This window comes from Barbatula barbatula (assembly GCF_947034865.1).
Source record: "Barbatula barbatula genome assembly, chromosome: 25".
Taxonomy (NCBI): Eukaryota; Metazoa; Chordata; class Actinopteri; order Cypriniformes; family Nemacheilidae; genus Barbatula; species Barbatula barbatula.
In genome coordinates this window covers 10,419,604-10,445,990 of record NC_136788.1, presented here as the reverse complement: position 1 = coordinate 10,445,990, position 26,387 = coordinate 10,419,604, and the positions used below count along the sequence as shown (strand labels likewise).

The window sequence follows — 26,387 nt, the reverse complement described above, 5'->3', positions numbered from 1 at the left end:
GGAATAGGCTATTCTCATTTTGTTAACTTTTTGTTTTTTATAGTGTAGTCTTTGGTGTTAAACTATTCACAATTTATACAGAGATGAAATCAAGCTGCTTCCCAGAGCTAGAGCCATTACATTAAACATCACATATTTACAATAACAAGTTTGACCATTAGTACAATTTTCATATTTTTTAAAACACTGTGTTTTGTGGATTTAAGATCATGTCAAATCTGTAAGGCCATCTCATACATACAAACATTGGATATTGTCACAAAAGGCAAACCGAAAGGAATTAGTGGGTAAAAACATTGTTTAAAATAAATGTTTAGTTGTATAAGGTATTCAATTAATAGACCGGAAAGACATAATAAAGTATATTGTCTGTATATTATTAATATATACTGTATATAATATAATTATGACTTTAATTAATCAAAATCTAGAAAAATGTCCTCCAATAACTTTGCCAGACTGTGACATAAACTGGGATACAATGTAAAATAAAAAACACGCTGGGCTAGTTAAACCATTTCATCGGATATATGTGAACTACATTAAAGTCACAATCAAATTCAACAAAAGCTTTTTTTTAATCATAAGTCAGCGAAAGGTCGAAAAATGTCTCTCTGCAATCTTGCACATAAGAAAACACTGATGTTAAACTAAGATCAACATTTTGTTTGGTAGATATAATGTCACTCTTCAAGGACGTTTTTACGTATCCCCTGATGGTCAAGAGAGCGAGGCTCGAAATGTCTGACTTCTTGGTACGTGAGAATAAAAATTATACATCACACAGGATAAACAACTTAGTATAACCCTTCAGAAATTACATTCTTGTGGGCAAACAAAAGACATCAGCATCCAAGCGTAAAATGTGAAATGTGCATCCAACATCTGCGAAGTTAGTTTAGTGATGATATTGGGGTTAGGAATGCACAGATGTTTTGAACTGATCTCAGACCTGTACAGAAACTGCTGAGAATACATCTTCATGACTTAGTCAATAATCCAAGGAGAAACTGAGGGCGCAGATGAGATTTTGTGGAGGAAAACGAACCTTTGACTCACGAGAGAGCGAGGTCGCATCATTTGTCAGCGCATTGAATGACCTCATGAGCAAAGCGTCACATGAGGGTGAGGGTGAATTGGACAGCTGTTAAAGACACACTCTCGCTTGATCCCTCCCTCTCTCTCTCTCCCTCTCTCTCTCTCTCTCTCTCTCTCTCTCGCAATCCCAGAAGGCACTTCTTTGTTGACACCTCTCAGCCACTTCTTCAAGTGATGACAGATTTTTGTTGTTAATCAATCAATACATTCACATATACACACACACACACAAACACAAAAACACACATTTGTGTTTGAGTAGTACACAAAGCTCGCACTTAATCTGGTTCACACATACGCACACGTTTTCTCCAGGTTTCTTCCGTTGACATTGAATTCTGAGACTAGTCTCAATTCATTCTCAAACCCCCCCTAGTGAAACAATCCAGATATTCAAGAAATGTTTTCTTATGGGAATATCTGGGACACCTGCCGTAAAATATGGTAAGCGCTACGCGATACAGTTGGAATATGTCACCATTTCGATTTTTCTCCTCACAGGAGAAGAGGTTATTAAAACATTCCAATGAGTTGAACTTTTGACGGCATAATCACTGCCGACACCGTTGCCCCCGCGGAGGACAAGCGAGCAGCTTATCGATCGCCTGAAAGTTTTACTGAAAGTTATTTAGCAGCAGAGCCCTTCGGATAAAACACTAGGCCTTACACAGAGAGACGCGATGAATCCGTGGACACAGAGAGGAAAACCGTGTGTGATGTCGTCCAATCAATATCTCCTATTCCCTGCCACCAACTCCTACGAGAGGTCAGATTCTGCATCGTCTTGAAGTGGATGTGCACAGACATAAACAACACACAATGTTCCTCTCTCACTATAAAGGAAGAGTTTTCAGAACATTGTTTCCAACAGTTTCATGACTTTTCTCTTTGCATTTGTAACTGGTCACGATTACTGATCTTGATGTCATTCACGTGCCTTTTATAAAACGTAGACATGATCAAATACTTTGACAAGATTTTCGCACATGTGGGCAACATGAGTTTTACTAACAACATGAATCGATTCTGTTTCTCTCACCGCAATCTACATCTCTAAAACACAAAAATCATGAGATGCAAAGTCAGCCCAGTCACACATTTTCCCCATCCTGAATCAATCCATGAGTGCAAACAATATAAAAAGAACACAGAGCACCACATCAGGGCCCATTGTACTTCTATGGCACACGGCAGCTTAAAACCCCGAATTGAACCCTTTCGTGAGGTATGACCGCTTTTTGTCTTTTTGACACAAACACTTTTACCAGGCGTGTTCGCACAGCATGTTTACGGAGCGTTCAATCTCTCCTCTTTGTTAAATCAAGAAAAGCAAGAAGTGCTAATTATGGTTTGGAAGATCTGACACAATTTGTTTATTACTGTGAATTCACAATGGAAACCACTCACACCTCTAACTGTAACAACACATAGGCAAGGCAGCACAATTATGTTTATGTAACAGCACATGCCAATATATAAAACTTACCGGATATTTATTCACAACGATTACCGTTACTTGAATGCAAGTAACATCATTCATGCATCTTCTTCAGATCGTGTGGTTTGTTCATGGGTGTTTCATTACGATTACAAAGCAATTTGATTATTGCCTGGCAGATGACTAAAATCTGTTAAAAGCGTATACAGAAATTGACACTTACATTTATGCATTTGGCAGATGCGTTTATCCAAAGCCACTTATTATTAATTATAACACATATATCTTGAATGCTTTGTATGTCGAACCCACAACGCCAAACCTAACACAATGTTCTACCTGTTGAGCTACAAGAATACTCCCACACCACCCTAGCAACCACCTGAGAGACCTTAGCAACCCCAGCAAACACGCAGAAACGTACGGGGATCTGTGCATGCGACAAGATCTTCCCACCTTTCTTCAGAAATAGATTCGCATCCAGAATAAAAGTTAGCGTTAACAGTATATATGTCTGTGTGCACTGTGCATATTTACTTTGTATTTATAAACACATACACATGCATGTATATATATAAAAAAATATTAAAATGAATAAATGTTTATATATCATTTAAATACTATATAAATATGAATAAATACATGCAAATATTTTCGAAATATATACCTGTATGTGTTTTTAAATACAATATAAATATGCACTCACAGTGCACAGATATACAGTATATTAATGCCTGGTAGACTATAAAACAGTTGAAAAATTTCCATAGACTTTAATTGAAGAAGGATCTATCTAGTGACAAATATAACATCAATATAGGGTCCATAATCCATATGATATGATTAGTTTAACTTGAAAAGTAAGTAACCACATACATTCCTTTAGTAAGTACCAAGCAACACCCTAGCAACACTCAGAACACCCAAGCAACTGCAAAGCAAAATATAGTAATACACTGGAAACCACCCAGAAGGCCAAAACATTCCCATTTTCCTTAGAAAATAAAACGGAACAAATTGTATAAAAGGATTAGTCCATATGCAATGGATCATCACTTGTTTGACAGCACTGAGAAATGAGAAAGATCAGGCACAGATTTCAAAGATGTCAAAGTCATGTCAAATATGTCCCTTCATCATGCAGAGTCATCGGGGATCGCATCCCACCCAACCGGTGCTTCTCCCACCATCTGCTGGAGGAAGGTCACTGTTATTTTTCTCTGAAAAACATCTTGGATTTGTGCGACTGCCGTATGTACCGATTTTCTCTGTTGCTAACACCACTGGACTAATTTAATGTATGGTGTCTGCGTAGTGTATGCATTTATATATTGTGTGTCTAGATGACCTCAAGAGCCGATCATAGTTAAAAATACCAGTGCCAATGTATAAATAAGCATGGGAATGCAACTGAAAAACTCAATTTGCAATGAACAACATATATATCAGTTCTTTTCAATACGACCTGTTTTCCTCTGTCCCGACTGAAAGCATTTTCCGCTCCCACTCAGACCAACACAAGCAAAAACAACAGTGTGAATATCAAGTAAATACGCTGGGGATCAATTCTGGATCTCTGTGACAAAGCACACACTCTGGGGCATTGAAATAGACATTAAAAGCCCAAAACCACACAGTGATTACTGCACAAAAAGACCTTTCTCTGCTAGCGTCTGTGACTCCAGGCTCTTAAAGCATCGCCCTTGTTTTGCATCCCGCTGTCGAGTGTTTCCACACGAGCAGCCTATAACTCTTTAATTTGTGAATGCGTCTCTAATCCCAAAACAAACACTTAGCTTATCTTCATATCATCAACAGTGAAATCATACACAATGTATAACAGTGATGCGCATAAATACAACGTTACGTGGCTCTGATTAAAGCTGACTCTGAGGTCCATGGATGTTTACTTGCGGACATTTATTTGTGTTGCATACGCTGGTAAAACACACAGCATGAGTGTGCATTATGTACATCTACTTGACTGAGAATTCCTCTTATAAAGGAAAGAAGACCTTATTTTGTGTTCTTTGATTAACAGGATCTCACTGATGCAAACCTTACAAAATAAATAGAACACATTACTGACGTTAGGGAAACTGTTATTATATAACACAAAAACCAACCCAGTGTAATAAGAAAATATTTATAGAAATAAATATATTGAATGACGAAGGAGATACTTTCATGTATATATTTGTTTTATTTAAATGATATATAAACGTTTATAGATTTTAATATTTTTTTTAAATATATAGATGTATGTGTATATTTTTATAAATACAAAATTAATATGCACAGTACACAGACATCTATTACGTGAACACTTTAATTCTAGATTAAATAAATTGCGATTAATCGTTTAATTGCTAGGGCTGTCAATCGTCTCAATCACAATTATTATAGATTATTTATTATTTTATTTATAATAAATTATTGTAAAGCTTTAGAAAACGAGGGTGATCTAGAGCATTTTACATCCACTGTCGTTGCACTTACTATTACTAATGACAGTTCTTCATCATTTGAGTGAGTTTTATCAGATATGTATTTTATGTGTTTATGAGGTTTATTAAAGTGATTCCGTATTTGCTGCATCAAATCGTGGCTTAAAACCGAAACATAGACCATGTATAACCAAATAATTACTTTACCACTGATATCAAACATCAACACAATAACAGAAAATTCGGTGTTCTTATTTTAGAAATGCCTCGAGCCACGTTAAGGTGTTTCCTTACAATGGACTTCTATGTTGGAAACCGTTGAGTGCTACAGTCAAAACTGTGCATAAAATGTATTCATTTAACATGTTAATAGATACTAGTCTTTTATATCATAGCTTTAATGAACATGAGATAAAAATATACACTGTTGAATGACCCTGGGATACTTATATTATAGTAGCTTAGTAGCTGGAGACTCAATCAGGTACAAAACACCTTCGGGCCATTTCGTTGGGTCGTTCCTTCAGTCACAGATACTGCACAGAGTCTCCCAGCCAGTACAGCTCAGTTTGTCTATGTATCTTGCTCTGTTGAACGGAAAAAGTGATTTTATATAGACCATACCGACTAACGCAGGGGTGGCCAACTAGTCAGAGACTAAGAGCCACTTTTTTTTCTGTGTTACTGCAAAGAGCCACATCATACACATGGGTACACATTAACATCATCTTTTAATCATGTATGCACGCATTCACAGACCTCTGCTCAGCCAGATCTAATGAAAATAACCACACCAACATGATAATATCAGTAATTTTCAACAGTTAACATTGTGTGCTAACTTGTTCTTGCGAAGTTCAGTCCCTTTTGGAAATTCCTGTTCGATGTTACTGTGTGTTCACATGAGGCGTCAAAAACGCGCTATTCGGGAGTAGTTGGACGCTTGAACATTTTGTGTCATTCGTGCTATTCGCGCGTGAAATTCGCTTCATAGGAGGGGCTACGTCGTCTACGTCACTACTAGAGCAGGCTCCTGATTGGTTAACGCGGCGCAAATTTTCGCCAAAGTTCAGATTTTTCAACTAACGCAACTCGCGTCTTTCGCGCTGCCTCATTCGCGCCGCAAGCGCGTCTTTACATTGACTTAACATGTAAATCACTAGCGTTTGACGCCTCATTCGCGCCCGGTGTGAACACACAGTTAGGGTGGAGTGAGCGGAAGGGACGCTGAAGATTTGAAGCTTTGAAGAGCCGCATGAAACTAGTTAAAGAGCCGCATGAGGCTCGCGAGCCGCGGGTTGGCCACCCCTGGACTAACGCCATGCATTTCCATTGAAGGGGGAAAAAATGCTGTCCCCTCGCCCATTCCACGCTCCCAGCTACCGACACCGACCAAGTCTATAGCAAATGTTACTGGTAAATAACAGAATTTTCCAAATTTGTATGTATCTTTATTTTATTCAATGAATAAATTAATTGGAATTAATCTTTATAATTTTCAAAGCCTTTAAACAGACAATTAATCGCAATAACTGCAATTATTTAACAGACAACTAATCGTCCGCCAAATTTCATTATCGTAAATAACAAACAGCCCTATTAACAGCCCTAATTTGAACTATTTTAAAGCAGAATATGATGCGAATTAACATACTAACTAAATGTTACTAACAAAGTGGCCTTGGATAAAAGCGTTTGCTAAATAAATCAATTAGGACTGAAGTTTGCTTATGTTTTCAACCTATTTTTGTAACTAAAAAAATGTTTAGTAACTAAAAACTATTTTAGTTACCAAAAGCCTGAAGTTGTGTCTCACTGTTTGTATGCAACTGTCTGCCCAATTCTAAAAACATAAGATTTTGCCTCCTAAAAAGTAACATAATTTGGAAACCTTTAAGAACATAGCAAGACAAGTAAAATAGTCTAATTTCATTTTCTTAGTTTCAACAAATACTGTTCGTCAACTATTTCACCTGGCTAATATAGCTACTCTCTTGAAATAAACAAGACATTTTCTATTTGTAATTTGTTCATAAAAAGTATCATTCTAGTTAAAGTTACATCAGAAGATTTAATGTGCGATATTACAGGTGAAAAACAGGCCTCGTGTCCGCTCACATTAGTCCTTGGCCTGTTTCAGCTGAATTGATGCAGAACGGCACGTCGAAATGACACAGGCTATGTGTGCATCAAAGAAAAGAACACAATGCAAAAAGCCGAGTTAGAGCGAGTGAACAAGGGACTTGCTCATTTAAGAAAATTACAGGCACTCGTTTCAAAAGGCTATCCGGCAAAGCGGGCTCTCCGAGGCCCCTACGGTGCAGAGACGAAATGAACCGCACTGCCGTTCACATCATAACAGATGGCCAAGCATTTTTATGCACACGATAATCATAATTAATTATTCACCAGAAACTCATTCTCCAGCGGATTATCAAAGTAAACCACCCAGCTCAGAAAAAAGCAAGAAACTGTTAAATAAAACCACGAATCTTGCATCACACGCACCAGCACCCGTGTTTGTGATGTTAACATTCGAGGCAGCTGTCTCTGACATCCCGCACGGTTGACTTAATAATGGATCAAAGAAGCTTCAGCGTCATGATTGCCACTTTCAAGGAACCAATCTCAACATCAGCTGAACGTTCAGACGTGCACCTTGCGGTTGTCCGGTTGATTGCAATCACTCCTAAATTCAACACATTAAAAGCATCATAATCCCAAATAGCGGCCTGGGGGGACGTCAGATGGATCTGCTTTAGAAAGTAGGTGACACTCGGTTAGACTGCAGAACAAAATGCTCGACTATTAGGGTTTATGGCGCATTTCTTATTTTGTGATTAACTGGACACAAAGTTGAATAAGGATTAGAAAATGGATAAACAGCTGTAAATAAGAAAAAGTCTATAATGTGCTGATATGGGTTTGGCAGGCGACAGACGCAGCTCTCATCGAGAATCTTTTCAACATTCGTAACCAGCCAAAAGACAGTCTGCATCTGATCAATATGTAGCGTTAGACAAAAAATGACAGATACAGCTTAAACCAAACCGTTTTGTTTGCATAAATTTTGAAAAGGTCCGCAACCATGCAATCTAAAAAAATCCCTTTGAATGAAGGTTTTTGGAGTGTATGCGCTTAAAAAACATCTAACTGGTAGTTTGGGGAATATTGCTTGGCTTTTTTTTCCCTCTTTTGCAAAAACAAACATCATCTGCCATTTAAGCACACCAAGAAACGCATATAAACAAGCAGATGCCTCTAGAATTATGAAAACGTAGACATGGCGGTTTGGTGACTTTACCAGAGGCAGGTGGCCATTGTTTTTGTGTTTCATTTTCAGACATCATATGGTTTAACAAGTGCAGATGGGAATTCATTAAATGATGTTGAACCGCGTCGTGTATGTTCTCCGTGTAGATGCAGAGCAAAATGAAAGCGCTTGGAAAAAGAGGAGATGATGAAATATTAAAAAAAGGCACAGATAAAAGAAAATGGCTTCCAATGAGAGATGAAATCTCACACGTTTCAGGACCAATCACACATCTCCAAGGATAACGACGATCATAACGTAAGGGATGATGTACAGGAAGCCAGTTGTTATTGCAGAAATAAGAATTTCAGCTGTTGGTACATTATCCCGCTTATAACACGAGAAAAAAAATTGACATGCTATGTGAACTAGAAATATTTTTAACCCCATTTTACCCCATTTTCACCAAATGCAAACCTTCCGCGAGGAAAAGCAGATTACTTGTGGTTTTAAGGTAAGAAACAACTTTAAGAAGTCACGAACAGGCAATTTGGTTTAATCATTTGTAAATATAATGTCATACATGTTATTAAAAGATACATTTATAGTTAGTAACCTGTTAAATTGATGCATCCAGGTTACTGTGTGTTATTAGTTTTGAGAGGTTATCTATAACAGACCAGCAAATGTTGTGACCGGCCAATCAGAATCAAGCATTCCAACGAGCCTTGTAATAAGACACAATAATGGCCGGCACAGAAAAACGGCACATCGAAGAGAAATAAGTTGAGCTCTTGAGGCTGCGCGGTGTCATGTTTTCGGATTGCGAATCCACTCGTGCAAACCCAACACGTTACACAACCAAACATTGCAGTGCACCACCGAAAACGAATGAGATTATATTGCTGATATTAAAAACCAACCGTATGGAGGCAGACGTTTTAAAAACAGGTCGCAGCACTGAAGTGACTCGCGATTACAAGACCACCAAACCCTTGAATCCCAACCCAGCAGATGAAATGTTAACACGAGCAGTTACTTCCAAAATAAACCCTCAATAGACGTGCTTTATTCTAGATTAAACACTGTGGTGGTGGCGGCGGTGATATGAAGGCCGCTCTGGTTGACTACTATATTTATATAACAGCCAGAATTGGGTCATTATGACAAAACAGGATGTCCTTGTAATCACCACCGTGGCAGATAAGTGAGACCTTAACACCCATAACAAACAAACACGCAATCTCTTCCACTGAAACGAAGCCAAACTCCTTCATCGTCCTCCAGATTTGAGGCGTTCAATTAACTTATTTCACCCAAAAGTGAAATCGATGGTTTTCTCGTCCTCCTGTCGTCGCAACCCCTCGTGACTTTCTTTCTTCTTGGTGAGATGTTCGGCAGAATATTTCGGTCGCCGTTCACACCCGCCGCATGTTTTTCCCCATTGCATGAAAACGCATGGACATCTTCATTTGTGGTCCATGTTGTACAGGTTGGTAACAACACCAGGGGATGCCGACAGACGTTCGTTTACGCATTTAATGATCCTAAAACTATACGACTTCAAAAGCATGGTCAAGACACTCGAACATCACAACCCTTGCTTCCATCAAGATATTTCTTTGCTTTTGCTTGACAACTCCACATGTTTTTCAAAGCGCGAGCCTACAGCTGATGTCTATCTGGTTCAAACAAAGGTGACAACTGCACTGTAAGCCTGCTTGGGAACTTGCTATGGTAAGACAATTTCACGCCCTCACATCCCATCACTGTAACATCTGCGAGGAGAAAGGTATGCATGCGTGTAGCTCCTCCCATTCACACGAGCACGTCTGATCTCGTGCGTTGCACCGAAAAGCGCATCTTTTCACCAAACGACCAACAAACATTCGTCCGGTCTGCCCATGGCGGACCCTCGGGGCAAAATATACCCGACATGGGGCGGAATACAACCCCCGCCCCCTTGCGAGCGACACCGCGCGCCTTGCGATCCAAACAAGGCTCGCATTTCATAAACACGTTTATGTGACAAAACGCAACTTCGGTTGCCAATAGCGACGGTGGAACGTTCGCGGTTGTGATGTATCAATCGATAAACGCGTCACTCACGCTGCGCAGACGGCAACAATAGCGCGCCGCAACATCTGAACGCACCTTTGTGCGTAATTCGGATTCGGTTTGATTCGCTTGATGGTAATGTGCAGACGGCTGATGTTCACGACGCGCCGCTGTATTTATTCTCACCTTGCTTCACGCACTTCAGCCGGAACGGGTCTTTGCAGTGCTTGATCACGGCCAGCGCATCCCTGATGGTGAGCCCCGCCACCGGCGTATCGTTGACCTCCAAGAGCAGCTCGTCCTGGGACAGTTTGCCGCTCTGGACGGCCACCTTGCCCTGCTTCACCTCCCCAAAGTAAGGGAAATTGCCATTCTCGGCGCCTCCTTTCAAGTCGAACCCCAGCTCGCCCTCCTTGTTTCTGGAGAGCACCGCTTCGTGGACTTTGTTCGTCCAGTGGTTCTTCTTCTTGAGACTCTTTGACATCGCTGACAAATGACTCGCCTACTAACGTGCGTCTGTCGGATGGCACCGCATCCCTGCCCCAGCGTGGCCGGTCCCGACGCGTGCTCTCTCTCAGATCCTCCGCGGCTGGCCGCTGCTCGCGGTGTCCATGTTGCGTGCAGTGGAGTTGCGCTGGGAGCTGCAGCGGCGGTACGCAACTGTATGGAGAAGCACGCTCGCTTACACGCTGACTGGCGGGTGACCCGGATGTGATGTCTGGAGGAGGAGGCGTGAGCGCTACGGCACGAATGTCGGGCTGGTGTGCATTCCTCGCGGAGGGTTCGAAGATGTTTATCTTTGCAGAAATAAATAAAGATCAAATGTGATCTACGTACTTGTATTCGGCCTCCCCGCTCATTATTCTAGCTTAATAATAATCATATTCTAGAGCTTTGGTGTAACTTGAAAGATACAGTCGTTTTAAAAATAACCAAACACTAAGAAATCATTTGTTTTTTGTATTTTTGTAATGCATGCTTTTTATTTTATTTGAAATAATTCATCGCTTGTGGGACCGTGGTGGGGAACCCCTGCCACCGAGACAAACACATAAACCTAGTGTGCTTGACTGACTATTATCACTACACAAAGGCTTGTATGAACATCATACTACAAGGAGCTTAGCATGCTACCTGTAAATGGTCCTTTCCTTAGTCCTGTAGTAATATACAGTATATAGGATATTATAAAAGATCTGTAATATGATTTATCAAACAGACAAAGCTTTTATGCTTCCCCTTCATGTCATCTGATTGGGATGTTTCATGTCCGGTGCAATAAAATATGGATTTTTGACATCATCGTTTTCTTTTACCCTCCACCTTGTAGTCACCTCATTAGCATCCGTTTAATCCCCCAGGCCTTGAAAATAGTTCAATCACTTCTAGTACTAAAACATAACCTGGGTCACATGGACCGAGTTATGACTCGATGTGAATAATGATTTGTGCGGTGTTTGCTTTTCAGAGTCGTTTTAGAATTTATTATAGCGCATTACACAAAATGCAAATCCAGGAATAAAAGGAAACAATGAAATTCTATTTATATATATGTTTCCTGTCTAAAAATGGAAGAGGAGAGTCTGAGATGAATGAGATGCAAACTGAGAGGTGATAAAGGTGAGACAATAATAGCAGGTGTTTCTAGTGTATGTTTTAAAGGAGCAGTTCACCTTCAAAGTGTACCTTGGCATTTCAAACCTGTAGGACTTTCTTTCTTCTGCAGAACAAAAAAGAAGATATTTTGAAAAGTGTTGGTAACAGAACAGCACGGTCCCCCATTCACTTGTATTGTATGGACACACAATGGGGGGCTGTTAACAATTCTTTGGTTTTTAATTTATTACGGTGTAACAACTGGCTTCAAAAACTGCTAAATGTGCAGGGAAGTTTGCATCTCAAATGTTTTAGCTATAACAATTGTGCACCTTGAAATGAGCAAACAAGCAGGTTTTATCAGACGCAGGCACCTGGCCCAACGTTAACTTTCGGTCTGTGTTTGTGGATCGTTCTGGCTAGTGACTTATAAAACAATTAATTATATTACATTCATATTTTATAGTATAATAATGTAAATATAATATTAAATAATCAATTAATAGAATTGTATCATTTACATATTTTTAAATAAACAATTTCTTGAACAGGTTATTTAACATTTTTGCATGAAAGTTTTGCCAAGTAACGGTTCATCTACTGGTACGCTGAAATAATATTGGCTAGACATACTTTTAACTTGGTAGCTAATTTAATTTACTTATCTCTTTTGCTTGCTGGTGTGTACCGGACGTTATGTTTGGGTCACAAAAGCATGCACAGCATTCGCAGTAACATTTGTTCATGTTGTTGGTTTGAAACTACTATAGTGTTCCCCAACACTTTTTTTCATCTTTATCAGTAATGCTCATTACCATATTTAAACCAGAATTGTGTGGATCATAACTAATATTATGATTACATCATTCAGTGTTACTTCTCAACAAAAAGCACTAGTGCAATAGAACTGGGCTCATATAGCCATATATAACAGTATACAGAGCTAAGGGTTTTTTTATAGACAGAGTAGAAAAGAGATAGAAGTCAGAACTGATCGGTCAGGTGTTGACGGAAGAGATGGGTTTTCAGCCTACTCTTAAAGATGGCTACAGAATCTGCTGATCTTATAACAGCGGACAGATCATTCCACAAATGTGGAACAGATCCAGAGAAGTTACGTGAGAGTGATTTTTCCCTTTTTGGGATGGCACTACAAGACATTCTTCATTTGCAGAGCGTAGGGATCTGGCGGGTACATAAGTCTGTATTATCAAGTGAAGATATGGGGGTGCTGAACCAGTGGTGGTCTTGTAGGCCAAGAGCAGAGCTTTTAATTTAATGCGAGCGACTGTTGGGAATAAAACAATGAAGAGAGGAGAGATTCGTGCTCTCTTCGGTTCATTGAAGACCACTCTTGCCGCTGTATTCTAAATCATCTGTAGAGATTTGGTTGTGCAAAACTGGAAGTCCAGCAAGTTGCGCATTGCAATTGTCCAATCTTGACTAGGACTTGCATAGCATGCTCAGACGGAAAGGTCTTATTTTCCGGGCGGTGATGACAACATGATCCGTGAAGTTTAGCTGATCATCGATTACCACTCCCAGGCTTCTGGCCGTTCTGGAACGTGTGTTGGTTGATGAGCCCAGTTGAGTGGAGATGTTGTGATGAAGCTTTGGGTCAGCCGGGATTACATGCAGTTCTGCAAGGTTCAGCTGCAGGTGTTGGTCCTTCATCCAGAGCGAAATGTCTCTGGATGAAGGATGTAAGCATTTTAACCATTATTACAATGATTCACTTTCACACAAAAAAAACAGTGTCCAATGAATTGTAAAGTAGTTTTGACAAATAATCTAAATGTTATGTTGCCCGAGGTTAAGCATACCCCTAGTTGGGGATCACAGCTAATTCTGAAATACCATTATTGTTCAATGTTATTGCTGATAGACAGAGAAACATGCCTTTTCTTGTTGTCACCACAAGAGTGCAGTGTGCATCCATAGACATTCATCTGTATTATTGTAAGAAGTCTTTTAGATTACATTTAAAGATCATATGGCTCAAACACTTGACACATGAAAAAGTATATTTAAGTATGCCATCATTGCAATAGCATGTTTTATTAGCAAAACAGTGAACAGTCGTCAACATTTGCTTCCATTCAATAAGAAATTACATTTAAGGAAAGTGTAGTTTTAATTGATCATACATTTTTACTATCAGTCAAGCAACTTTGTACTCCTGTAAGGTTTCACACCATGGTACAGATAGATTTTATTTTATAAAATGGATGAGTCTACCTACTGTAGTGCAAAAATGGAAATGTATTTTGGGAGTTTGAGGTATGAAAACCTTTGGTCCATTTATAGTTTAACAATTCTTCCCTTTGATCAATAAAAGACCTATTAACATTACTCTAGTCCTCACCCTTTCACAGAGTACTAAAACAGTTCATGATTTGCAGGTGCAGAGAACCAAATTCATCACCAGATTTTAGTCTCACCGCAGTTTTTTCATCATTCCACTGACAGGCAAATCTGACATACGCACGCACTGTCCTTGCAATGATGGCTGTGCTCAGATCAGTTTTATAAATACACAATCAAACAAAACTGACCTCATAAGATGGCTCTGCCCTTCAAATTCACAGTTCTAACACAGTTGTTTGGTCTTATCCTGTTCCCTTAGTCTAGACTAGAGTGTATAAGTTAAAGGTTTCGTAACAGCTGCATGGATAAATATCAACTAACTCCGTTGAAGCACAGCAACAAAATGCAAGGAGCATGACCTTTACATAATAAAATGTTCCCCGAAACCCTTAGAATTAAAATACCCCTTTGAAGGGCCTGTAAAGTAAAATCCTAAAAATGATGAAAACGTCAGCAACAAGTAATGTTGTACAAATCTTTTACACAAAAGGCTTTTTTTCTAAAATGCTCTAAAAATTTTTACATGTTCAAAGAACATAAATAAAAAAAGTAAAGTAATTCAACATTCATCTTCATGGTTCTGCCTCTCATCCTTGCAACGTTTTTTTTGTCAGGCCACTCGGTAATGTACTGCAAAAAAGTAGATCGAAAGCAAATATATGATAACGAATAAATCGAGTGTCGAAAATGACAGGATTGTAAATTTGGAGAGTTTGCACACTATTCCTTGACCGAATTCCTACTTACCAGTGAGATGGCTCCTTTAAAAGAGCCCACAGTCCTTCAGGTTGTTTTTGATGATGACATCAGTGACAGCGTCAAAGACGAACTGAACGTTCTTGGTGTCAGTGGCACAGGTGAAGTGTGCATAGATCTCCTTGGTGTCCTTCATCTTATTCAAGTCTTCAAACTGACACTGAATGTACGCGGCTGCCTCGTCATACGTGCTGGATCCTTGTAAAGAGAGTTTCACAAAATCAGAACTTGTGCTGCCGATCAGTAAGGACATTCAGAGATTTAAAGCCGTTCTTACCGGTATACTCTGGAAAACAAATTGTAAGCGGGCTTTTCTTGACTTTGTCTTCAAACAGATCCTTCTTGTTGAGGAACAGGATGATGGAAGTCTCGTTGAACCACTTGTTGTTGCAGATGCTGTCAAACAGCTTCATAGCTTCATGCATTCGGTTCTGTTGCCCAGAGGAGAACAGAAATCAATACACTCCTTGACAAGGACATTAAAAGTCTTTGACATTTCAAAGTAAATCGGTCATACGAGTGTGACAACAAATACAGAAAAAGAGAAAGTGTTTGAGGTGGGGACTGAAAGGCAGGAAACAACATTGAAGGAGATGGGGAACTAGATCAGGAAATGAGACTCGGGTCATCCGTAGCATCACAGAGTGTTATTGCTATGACTCATACCTATCAAAATAATTACATCTTTCAAACGACAAACATAGATTATAACAAGCTATATTATTTTTTATTATTATTGGTGGCATTGTGAATGTCTTGAATCAACACTTTCACACTAGCACTTTTGGTGCGCACCTGGGTTCGATAAACGTCAGAGATCGGTTGTTTTGGGTGATGTGAACGCTGTCTTCCAAACCCGGGGGCGCACCCGCAAACTGTACCCGAGATCTGGGGTGCGGAACTCCAGTACGCTTCCCTGCTGATATGTACGCAATCGTACCAATTCGCAGAGGTGAACCGCAATTAATGACGTATTCTTTGGTAAAAATGTGTGCTTTTGTGTGTTTCACTCACTTTTCTGATGAGCGTGACTGACGTGCTCCAAGCAGAGAGCTGTAGCCTATAGGCTGTCTCATTTCTGTTCGCCTTCAGCGTTCTTAAGAGGATTTGCAGTACATTCACAGACAAAAGTGCCGTTATGTACTGAAGCGTTGGAAACCTAACTAACGGTTCAAAAACAGATGTATAAAAGTGACGCGAGCAATGTTATGCATTTTGACACCTTTTCCTGCTGATGACGCAAATGACCCGCGCTTCGAGCTCAAAAACAATAAAATGAACGCAGTCCAGTGGGTGCTGGGGGAGCAATCGAACTAGGGTTCGGACCGGCAATCGAACTAAATGTGAAACCGACCTTAACGTGTTAAAATCTTACACTCACATATTCACACATATTTACCTTCCCTACTTTGAGTACTCACCATCTCCTCATCCTCAGCCAGGACGAGATCATAGTCGCTCAGAGCCACGCAGAAGATGATGGCGGTCACACCCTCAAAGCAGTGAATCCATTTCTTCCTCTCAGACCGCTGGCCACCCACATCAAACATTCTGAAAGCAGAGAGCACAGTGAGATTCACATGAAATAATAGTCCTAGACAAAATATGAGGAGGTAAAATATGAGCGTTGAGACATTCAATTCACATTATTTGTATATTCAAAATAAGGCACAACCATGCACACATGAAAAATGCAATGTGTGAATGAAAGATGCCCTTACTTGAAGTGAAGATCTTTGAAGGTGAAGTGGGTCTCCACAATACCAGTGGTCTTCACTCTTGTCCTCAGGACATCTTGCTGAGTTGGGATGTAGGACGGACTGCATACTCTGTCCAAGTCATTCAGGTAGCTAAAAAGGTGAATAGAATGGTTTTAACCTTGATCAGATCAGTCCGTTTACATACAGTCAGGTCCATAAATATTGGGACATCGACACAATTCTAATCTTTTTGGCTCTATACACCACCACAATGGATTTGAAATGAAACGAACAAGATGTGCTTTATCTGCAGACTTTTAGCTTTAATGTGACGGTATTTACATCCAAATCAGGTGAACGGTGTAGGAATTACAACAGTTTGTATATGTGCCTCCCACTTTTTAAGGGACCAAAAGTAATGGGACAATCGGCTGCTTAGCTGTTCCATGGGCAGGTGTGTGTTATTCCCTCACTGTCCCATTTACAAGGAGCAGATAAAAGGTTCAGAGTTCTTTTCATGTGTGCTATTTTGCATTTAGAAACCGTTGCTGTCAACTCTCAGTATGACATCTAAAGAGCTGTCACTATCAGTGAAGCAAGCCATCATTAGGCTGAAAAAACAAAACAAACCATCAGAGAGATAGCAAAAGCTTTAGGTGTGACCAAATCAACTGTTTGGAACATCCTTAAAAAGAAAGAACACACCGGTGAGCTCAGCAACACCAAAAGACCCGGAAGACCACGGAAAACAACTGTGGTGGATGAACGAAGAATTATTTCCCTGGTGAAGAAAACACCCTTCACAACAGCTGGACAGATCAAGAACACTCTCCAGGAGGTAAGTGTATGTGTGTCAAAGTCAACAATCAAGAGAAGACTTCACCAGAGTAAATACAGAGGGTTTACCACAAGATGTAAACCATTGGTGAGCCTCAAAAACAGGAAGGCCAGATTAGAGTTTGCCAAACAACATCTAAAAAAGTCTTCACAGTTCTGGAACAACATCCTATGGACCGATGAGACCAAGATCAACTTGTACCAGAGTGATGGGAAGAGAAGAGTATGGAGAAGGAAAGGAACTGCTCATGATCCAAAGCATACCACCTCATCAGTGAAGCATTGTGGTGGTAGTGTCATGGCGTGGGCATGTATGGCTGCCAATGGAACTGGTTCTCTTGTAGTTATTGATGATGTGACTGTTGACAAAAGCAGCAGGATGAATTCTGAAGTTTTTCGGGCAATATTATCTGCTCATATTCAGCCAAATGCTTCAGAACTCATTGGATGGCGCTTCACAGTGCAGATGGACAATGACCGGAAGCATACTGCGAAAGCAACCAAAGAGGTTTTTAAGGGAAATAAGTGGAATGTTATGCAATGGCTAAGTCAATCACCTGACCTGAATCCGATTGAGCATGCATTTCACTTGCTGAAGACAAAACTGAAGGGAAAATGCTCCAAGAACAAGCAGGAACTGAAGACAGTTGCAGTAGAGGCCTGGCAGAGCATCACCAGGGATGAAACCCAGTGTCTGGTGATGTCTATGCGTTCCAGACTTCAGGCTGTATTTGACTGCAAAGGATTTGCAACCAAGTATTCAAAGGTGAAAGTTTGATTCATGATTGTTAATCTGTCATTTTCTTAATCAGTAATTTTGGTCCCTTAAAAAGTGGTAGGCACTTATACAAACTGTTGTAATTCCTACACCGTTCACCTGATTTGGATGCAAATACCCTCAAATTAAAGCTAAAAGTCTGCAGTTTAAGCACATCTTGTTCGTTTAATTTCAAATCCATTGTAGTGGTGTATAGAGCCAAAAAGATTAGAATTGTGTCGATGTCCCAATATTTATGGACCTGACTGTATGTTTTAGGACCACTTTTTTAAGTCAACACCCTACCAATGCACATGTATTCAGTCTTCATTATAAAAGTTTCTGAAAGTCTTTATGACGAATATGCCTTGTTCATCTAGGTCGTATGCAAAAGGTACGGTTTTGTTGCATGCGTCGAGGACACGCTGTACCAATTTGCATTTAAAAAAGTTTGCATAAAGCATATTTGAATTTTGACCCATAATGGATGAAATAACATTGATTATAACTCAGAAAATGAGAACTGATGACGTGGTTGGTGGCCACAATGGAAATGGGCGGAAGAGGATTATGTGGAGAGCGCTGAGGTCATTACGTGGTGGCAACTCACTATGATGCAGAGTCGTTTAGCTGGTACTCTCTGGACCTGGCGAAACAAGCTTGCACCCCAGAATCCGTCCACAGTCTCTGCATAATCCCGGCCAGCTCTGGCGTCATGAACCCTTCGTCCAATGAGCCAACTACCACAAACAGTTGCCGCGCATCATCCTGAAAAAACAGCCAATGAAACCCATCGCAAATCACTTATGATGTCACAAGATTTATTTTTGATGTTTCAGCTTCTTTCCTTAGAAGCTGTTTTTACTTAGCAAGTATTTCCCCATCTGATATCAATAACAGGCATGGAATTCATTGGTGTTTGTAAATTTAAGAATGTAACAGCAGCACTTACACCCCGTGCCTTAACTTCAAAGTCGATCTGCAGACGGCCCATGGCCCTGATAATGGCGATAATGGACTGGATGGTGTTGCTGTAGACCACCGCTCTGAACTGTTTGCACTCTTCCTCTGAATAACCTTCCTCGTGGATGATTCTGAAATGCAACGTTTAAAGTCATTAAAGTTATAAATGAATAATCTTGAATTCTAATGGGTCAATAATTCAGTCGTGCCTTAATGCACAACCTAGTAACAACTACGAAGCAAACACCATTTCACATGGTTACTGTTCAACTATTTTGCATTCAACAATTACATTGATGTTATTTATGACAATGATGTAATTTACAAATAATTAATAGGACGTATCATATGGACACATAGGACTTACTTCATCTGTTTAACAATTGTACTCTTTCCAGATTCCCCAGCCCCTGAGAGAGAAAGAGAGAGATTTAGACAGATGGATACACACCCAAGCATTCCAGATCTTTCCCTACACCACAAAAAGGGCGCTTAGATTTGATGTTAACATTCAACTTGAGTTGCTAAATATATGATACCCGCTTATTTATGTAACATCAATTTAAAGGTCCAATGTGTAATTTTTTGGAGGCTCTATTGACATAGATACAATATATTATACATAACTGTGTCTTCAGAAATGTATAAAGTCCTTACATGATGAAGCGATATGTTTTTATTAGCTAGAATGAGGGATTTCTATCTACATACACCGCGGGTCCCCTTACATGGAATTCACTATGTTGTTTCCACAGAAAAACTAAATCTGCAGATGTAAAACTAAATCTGCAGATGTAAACCCATCCATGTCTTTTCGAATCTCTAAAATAAAAGCAAGCCAGTATTTGTATCCACACTCAGCGAAATTGTAATACTAAAGTAGCTCCGCCTTGCAGTCAGACTACCAAACATTTCAATTAAGCATCTCAGTTGTGGTTGAGGAGGTCCCTGTGGGTGGATGTCTCTTTCTCTCACTCCCACAGCCCCAACACAGCAATTAGGCCACATCAGCATCTCGCACAGACTCAACTCTACTGTGAGGAGACCAAACACGGGAGCACTGAGTTTACACCAGAGACACCCAAACATCCCACATGGGTGGATGAGAGGCTTGTGCCAGTGCCACAGCATTAATCTGATTTCAAAGGCGTGTGTTTTCCCAGAAGCAAATATCAGTACATGAAGACCAGCATTTAAGCATAAGGAAAAAGCTTTACATACTAAAAATGCAGTAAAAGACTATTTAATGCAAACTGATGTGTTGACTATTAAATAAAACTCCAATAATTGTTTTTAGAAATGGAGAAATACTTGCTACTTTGATGCTAAAGTGTTTGGAGGTGGTTGCCAGTGTGTTGCTATACAGCTGTGTATAATACCAAATACAATGTTATCATTACATTTTCATTAATTTGGCAGATGCTTTTATCCAAAGCACATTTAACATTTTGTCACACGCTAAACAGTACTGATAGCTTGTAGTTTACCAGGCCATGTTACTATGAGGATTAAAGCTGAAGCAAGCAAGAGTGAGAATAAACAACATGAAATCAATCCTTTTAATAGACATAAAAACAGACAGTTAGTGGTTAATATGTTTGGAGTTGTTTTGGATGTTACAGCTCGGTGGAGACCTGCGACACAAGAGTAACCAGCCGTCTCCATTCTTCCATTATTAGTTGTAAGGATCCAGGAATGTTTTCTCCACTTTGACTTGGATTCACATCTTCTTTAAAAACACGAATTTGTGGTCTGTCGTGTACAAATTTTGACCACCTTTCCCACGGTGCATGCACTGGTATGTGCTTTTATAGTTGCGTATAAAGTTGCACATCCTCCCAGTGAATAATACATTGCGGGTCTGAAAAATATTTACCAGAACTGTTTTTAAAAGTGTTTTGAGCGTACTCCAGCAATCAGACTTTCATGGTTTTCCAGAGGCCGGCTACTAAAACAGAAGTCTCAAGACAAAAAGGAAGTATGTCACATTGTTCACTTCTGCGTTCAACAATTAGGTGGATATCCGTGTCTGATTTCACCCCATCTGCTATGTAGTGCACTTTATCGGGTGTTAGCCATTTTGTAGTCTCGTCTGAATTCTTGGTGAACAACTAATTCTCTACATTAGGTCACTACTTTTTATCCACAATGTATTTTGATTTTGAGTGTTTATCGGGTTTCCCATGATACAACACGAGACCACCTCTCGATTAGAAACATCTGGTGGTTAGTGACCATTAATGCCATGAATGTCCGTCTATACACTTGCGTTTGTTCTTGTTGAGATTAAATGAATGTTACACAGTAGTGTTTATTTTAAGTACATTAAATAATTGTATTAAATGTAATAAACATAACAGTATGTAAACGTGGCAAACATTTGTTTTGTTCTCTTTGTTGTAAACCAATACAATAAACGTGACAAATAAGATGAAAATTAACTTCACCATTTTACAAAACCATCTATAAAGCCACGCATGTGTAAAACAAGTGTTATGACGAATGTCCGCAACAGTACTGTCAGACGCAGGATATATTACGTCTGTGTCCGAAATCATTCACTCATTTTCCTTCACTTAGCCACTCACCCATATAGTGGACTACTTAGCATTCGCTTAATTTCACTATATAGGGAATGAGTAAGCAAATTCAGACGCAGCTCCAGACATGATGGTACCTATAACTTGCTTAAATTCCTGTTTTATTTAATTTTTTATACATTTTATATGTATGATAAGTATGAAGTTTGATGAACTATAATAGAGATGCTTGGGTTTGCAGGTGCCACTGACACAACACTATGTTTGCATAAAATGTTATGGATTATTATTATTGAAAGGGTGTACAGTGGCCACATTGTGCGCTTGACTCCTGGTTTTGTTTAGCGTCCTGCAGCCATGTTGATGATGATGTAATCTGAACTGTCTCATTGGTTACTGAGCAACCGCCCATTGCCTGAAATGCACGTGATCGAACCCACGTATCATAAAAGAGTCAATACAGCATTCATTTAGAGATATGAGCATTTTTCCAATGCTCATTTACCTTTGTTATAGAAAAGAAACTACCTGTGAAAGCACTTTCACTTCTCCGCAAGTCAATGTTACTGTGTAGCAAGCAAGGCGGTCTCTATTTCTCCCGTCTAAAAATAGCTTTATGGGAGACATAAGCACATACGCAGATGATTCAATGCATAAAAAAGCAAACAAACCTGGGATCAAAATGCTTTGGAAGAGGGCGAGGCTTTGAGTATGAATCAGCACACGGGACAATCCAGTTAAACTGTCAATTAGACTTCCTCAAAGCGTAATAGAGTCCATAAAACCAGCTCTTATTCACACAATTTACCCAGCACGAGACAGACATGTCAAGAAGTAAATCGCTAATGTATAAACAGACAATGCCATGTTATTTCTGGGGTATGCTGTTCTGGGGTGCGTTACCCATAAAATGAAAGTGTCTAAGTTGTCTTAACTGAAAATAACGTACCCTGAAACCCCTTCAAATTTGTCATTGCAGTTGTTTTGTCTCATGCACACCAGTTATGTTTTTTACGTAAACGTAAAAAGCTACTTAAATATCATAATTTAACTAAGGGTAAGTCCTCGCTTAAGCGAAGTGTCATTAAGTTTAATGTCATTGGATGTATTCAAAGCATTATCGATCATGTTTGCAGCATAATAAACAAACGCTTTTAACACCACAAGCGAATAAATTGGCTCGCTCCATCACTTTGTGTGTAGGTTTTTGTACATAAATACTGAAAAGGTAAAGTAAAAACATATGCAAAACATGAATCGGAACAGCAAGTGGCATACATGTAAATCGCAATGAATTTACAATTCTACTGTTGGAACGTAATAGAGCGGAAACATCAACTGTGTGAAAGAGTTAGGGACTGTCCAACAATTGTCTTTTAAGAAACAAAAGAAAGAAAGACCTTTAAAAAGATGCAGGAAGGAACGTCATAGTGACAGATAGCCTAAAACAAAAAAGATCTGTTGCTATTGTCAGTGTTTTGTTACGTTTTCTTCAACCTGCTTTATATAAAGGATACCAAAAACAAGAATTGGGGTTTTTGAACGAAACTGTGTGTTAAATCTACATTTACAGGACTTTGGTGTTAAATCTACATTTACAGGACTTTGGGATATCTTGTAACCCCATTAAGTATCATACAACCGGGCTTCCTCAAAACACTCCGTATGTCCCTCCATATGTTCGTTTATCACAATTGGATCAGGGATCCGTTGATCTAGTAATCTATCTTTCTAAACCGGTTTAGATTTAATGAGATTAAAGTCTAGTCTTTTGTTAGTGGGATTATTCGAGAGCTTCTAACTGGCCATTTAACGAATATGCAAACACTCGGAGGACACGGCCAACATAATACGCGAATTTGTTTTAAACCAAAAACGTTTAATAGCACACATAAATACATATCCAGGGATTTCTTAATCATACAAATATAAAAAAATGGCATCAAAACAGAACGGAGTATCATATCATTCAAGTAATATCACCGAGGGAGTGATTTAGCTTCCTATGCTAGTCGGGCATGTCAGAAAGGTAACTAAGTTTAAGAGTTAAGAGTCCCTTAATAAAGATTCAACCGTTTTATTTTTCTCGCCTTATTATGTACAAACTATAACCTTCTTCAGTAGTCTGTCACACATTTACACGTAAATGAAGTTTGTTGTGCTAGTCCGTCGGCGGAGCGGCTAACTCACCCAACAGCAACAGCTTGACTTCCCTCGATGCCCTCTCTCCATCATCCCGAAGGTTTTTGTCTATCATTTTACTCCTGTCTTGGGCGCTCTTGTCGCCCGTGCCCAGGGTGCACCCCATTTTCCAGGCGTTAAGAAAGCGTTCGGACGATACAAAAAGTGGAAGAGCCGAAAACGAGAGAAGAAAAAAGAGTATCACGCACAAGTGAAGTGAGGGAGGCACCCCGAAATCTCACGCCCAACTCTCGCAGGCACACGCGCTCGCGTGCCTCTTTCTAAAAAGCTCGAGTTGGAGAACGATGAGGTTATAAAATAAAAAGATGACGAGAATAGTCAGTCGTGTGTCTTGGCAGCCATGATTAAAAATAAAGTGATATTTGTGTCTTTAACTTCCAGCTTCGCGCTTGGCTTCTCCCGGCGCGGTTTGAAAGTGTTGATCAAATCGCCGGTGTTTCCTGTTTCTTTTCCTACATAAAGGCCCCCCTCCACGGGCGCGCGCCTGGAAGCGCACACTCCCTCACTCACGCACACGCGCAATTTCCAAGAGCTTGAAAACTTTATTGCATTTATTATAATATAAAAAATCGGTTGGTTTATTTATATTTTTTGCTGTGCTTACTACTGTAACACGAGTATCAAATAGCTCAGCTGCACTGCTGCCCTGATGTGATAAATTAAATACTTTATTTTTAATGAATTACAATTGAAAGATTACAAATTACGATATATATTTACAAAATATAAATAATACAAAATATTATCAAAACACGTATTTATGCTGTACAAATACTAAGGCTACCTAGTCAAATATAATATAATAAATGTAGTAATTGCTCATGTGTGTTTTTTGCATCTCGATTGAATAATGATTTCATTATTCATTAATCATCTATTCAAGAACAACAATATTGTTTTAGACATATCCGTCTGCATGTTTTACACATAAGTGCAAGAGCGATTTATGGAGGCAATTGTTCCATCTGGTGAGCTGAATGAGGCCACATCTGGTTGGTTGGGTCACAGGTCTACCCATAGTCAAATAGATTCTGATTTAGTAGATTTTAGGTGGCAGAAACCACAGAGAAAATCATAAGATGAGCTCATGCGCAGGCTTTGGAAATATTATCATAGCCAGCCTCATTATTTTACATATTATTTCAATGTCAAATGTCATGAGCATGCAAACCAGAGAGCAAAGTTTCCCCTCACATCCACGACTGCTGTATTTTCCTAAAGAGCCACAATGGAAGGCAGGGGCCACTCATTTAGTCAAAATTATTATTTCACATATCGTTTTTTGCAATGCACATTTGTACGCCCTATTTTACAATTAACTTGCTTTTTATTAACCTGTGCCACACTGAAGGTGTTATCTTTATTTTTACTGACACTCTTTCTATCGATCAAAAACACGTCCATAGGAAGTGCTGATGTGGAGTTAAATAAACATTATATATTAAATGTGTAGAAAATATTTAGATGTAGGTAATCATACACACGATTTGAAGTTGTCTAGCAGGTGTCTTTATTTTGAGATGAATAACTGACACAATGGAGATAATTGTTCTGTGTGCGCATGGTGAGACTTGTTAGGCCTGGAGACTGATTGCTTGCTGTGCTACATAAGCCCAGAAACACTGCTGAATAAGGACCCATGGGAAAGGTGTGCGTATGTGCATGTTTGCAATAACATTAAATGCAAGTTAGGGTCTGCTTTAGCAAACATCTTTTAATTGATAACAAATTAAACCTGAAATTTCTACTTTCATTTTAAGTTTTAAAAGGAATTTTGTATTTTACTCATATGAATTGAATCAATAAGAAACCGTTTGTAATATTACTTTACAAAGAGTTACTTTTTTATGGCATGAAGCAAGTGTTAGATTTTACCTTGCTCAACAGTGCCACTAAGTGGCTATACAGTGTACAGCACGGATGATTCATTTTTACTTAGGGCAGCCTACAGTAAAGTGTTATAGTTTATTTATTGTATTTATTTGAAATATTTATTTAATTTCTAACTTTAATTGTTATAATTTTAGTTTAATTTTTTGCTATTTCATTACATGTCATTACATCATATTATTTCTTTGTAAATAGGTTTGATTTATTTTTATTTCAGTCATAGTTTGAGTTATTAATATCTATTCAGTTATTTTAGTGGCTCAACTTAAATTTAGGTTATTTCAGGCAACATTTCGTATTATCGTTTAATTTAAGATTTTCAAATAATATTTAGGCCGATCATTTATTTGATTAAAATGAACAGACATGTCTAAATAGTCTGTTTAATTAATTTAATTATTAATTCTACTGGTTTATATTTTTATAAAAACATCAAAATGCAATATACAGACAATAATAACAGATTATGTAAACCTAATTATCTA

The 26,387-nt window shown here is 39.0% G+C and overlaps 2 protein-coding genes across 4 annotated transcripts in view; both read right to left on the bottom strand.

Annotated features, from left to right (window-relative positions):
• magi2b (membrane associated guanylate kinase, WW and PDZ domain containing 2b) overlaps positions 1-10,846 on the bottom strand; it is a 64,269-nt gene extending 53,423 nt beyond the window's left edge. For all 3 annotated transcript variants that reach the window (XM_079450518.1, XM_079450517.1, XM_079450519.1), the window contains exon 1: positions 10,481-10,846. In XM_079450518.1, the coding sequence (XP_079306644.1) occupies positions 10,481-10,778 (298 nt within the window). In that variant the 5' untranslated portion in view covers positions 10,779-10,846. The remainder of the gene's footprint in view (positions 1-10,480) is intronic.
• Positions 10,847-13,912: 3,066 nt separating this feature from the next.
• Positions 13,913-24,526, bottom strand: gnaia (guanine nucleotide binding protein (G protein), alpha inhibiting activity polypeptide a). Its single transcript, XM_079449853.1, has 9 exons — positions 24,001-24,526; positions 19,638-19,680; positions 19,260-19,401; positions 18,918-19,075; positions 16,735-16,863; positions 16,435-16,564; positions 15,291-15,444; positions 15,005-15,211; positions 13,913-14,887 (listed from the first exon to the last, which is right to left on the bottom strand). Exons 1-8 carry the CDS (start codon positions 24,116-24,118, stop codon positions 15,021-15,023), a joined length of 1,065 nt encoding a protein of 354 aa, XP_079305979.1. The 5' UTR covers positions 24,119-24,526; the 3' UTR covers positions 13,913-14,887; positions 15,005-15,020.
• Between the last annotated feature and the right edge of the window lie 1,861 nt (positions 24,527-26,387).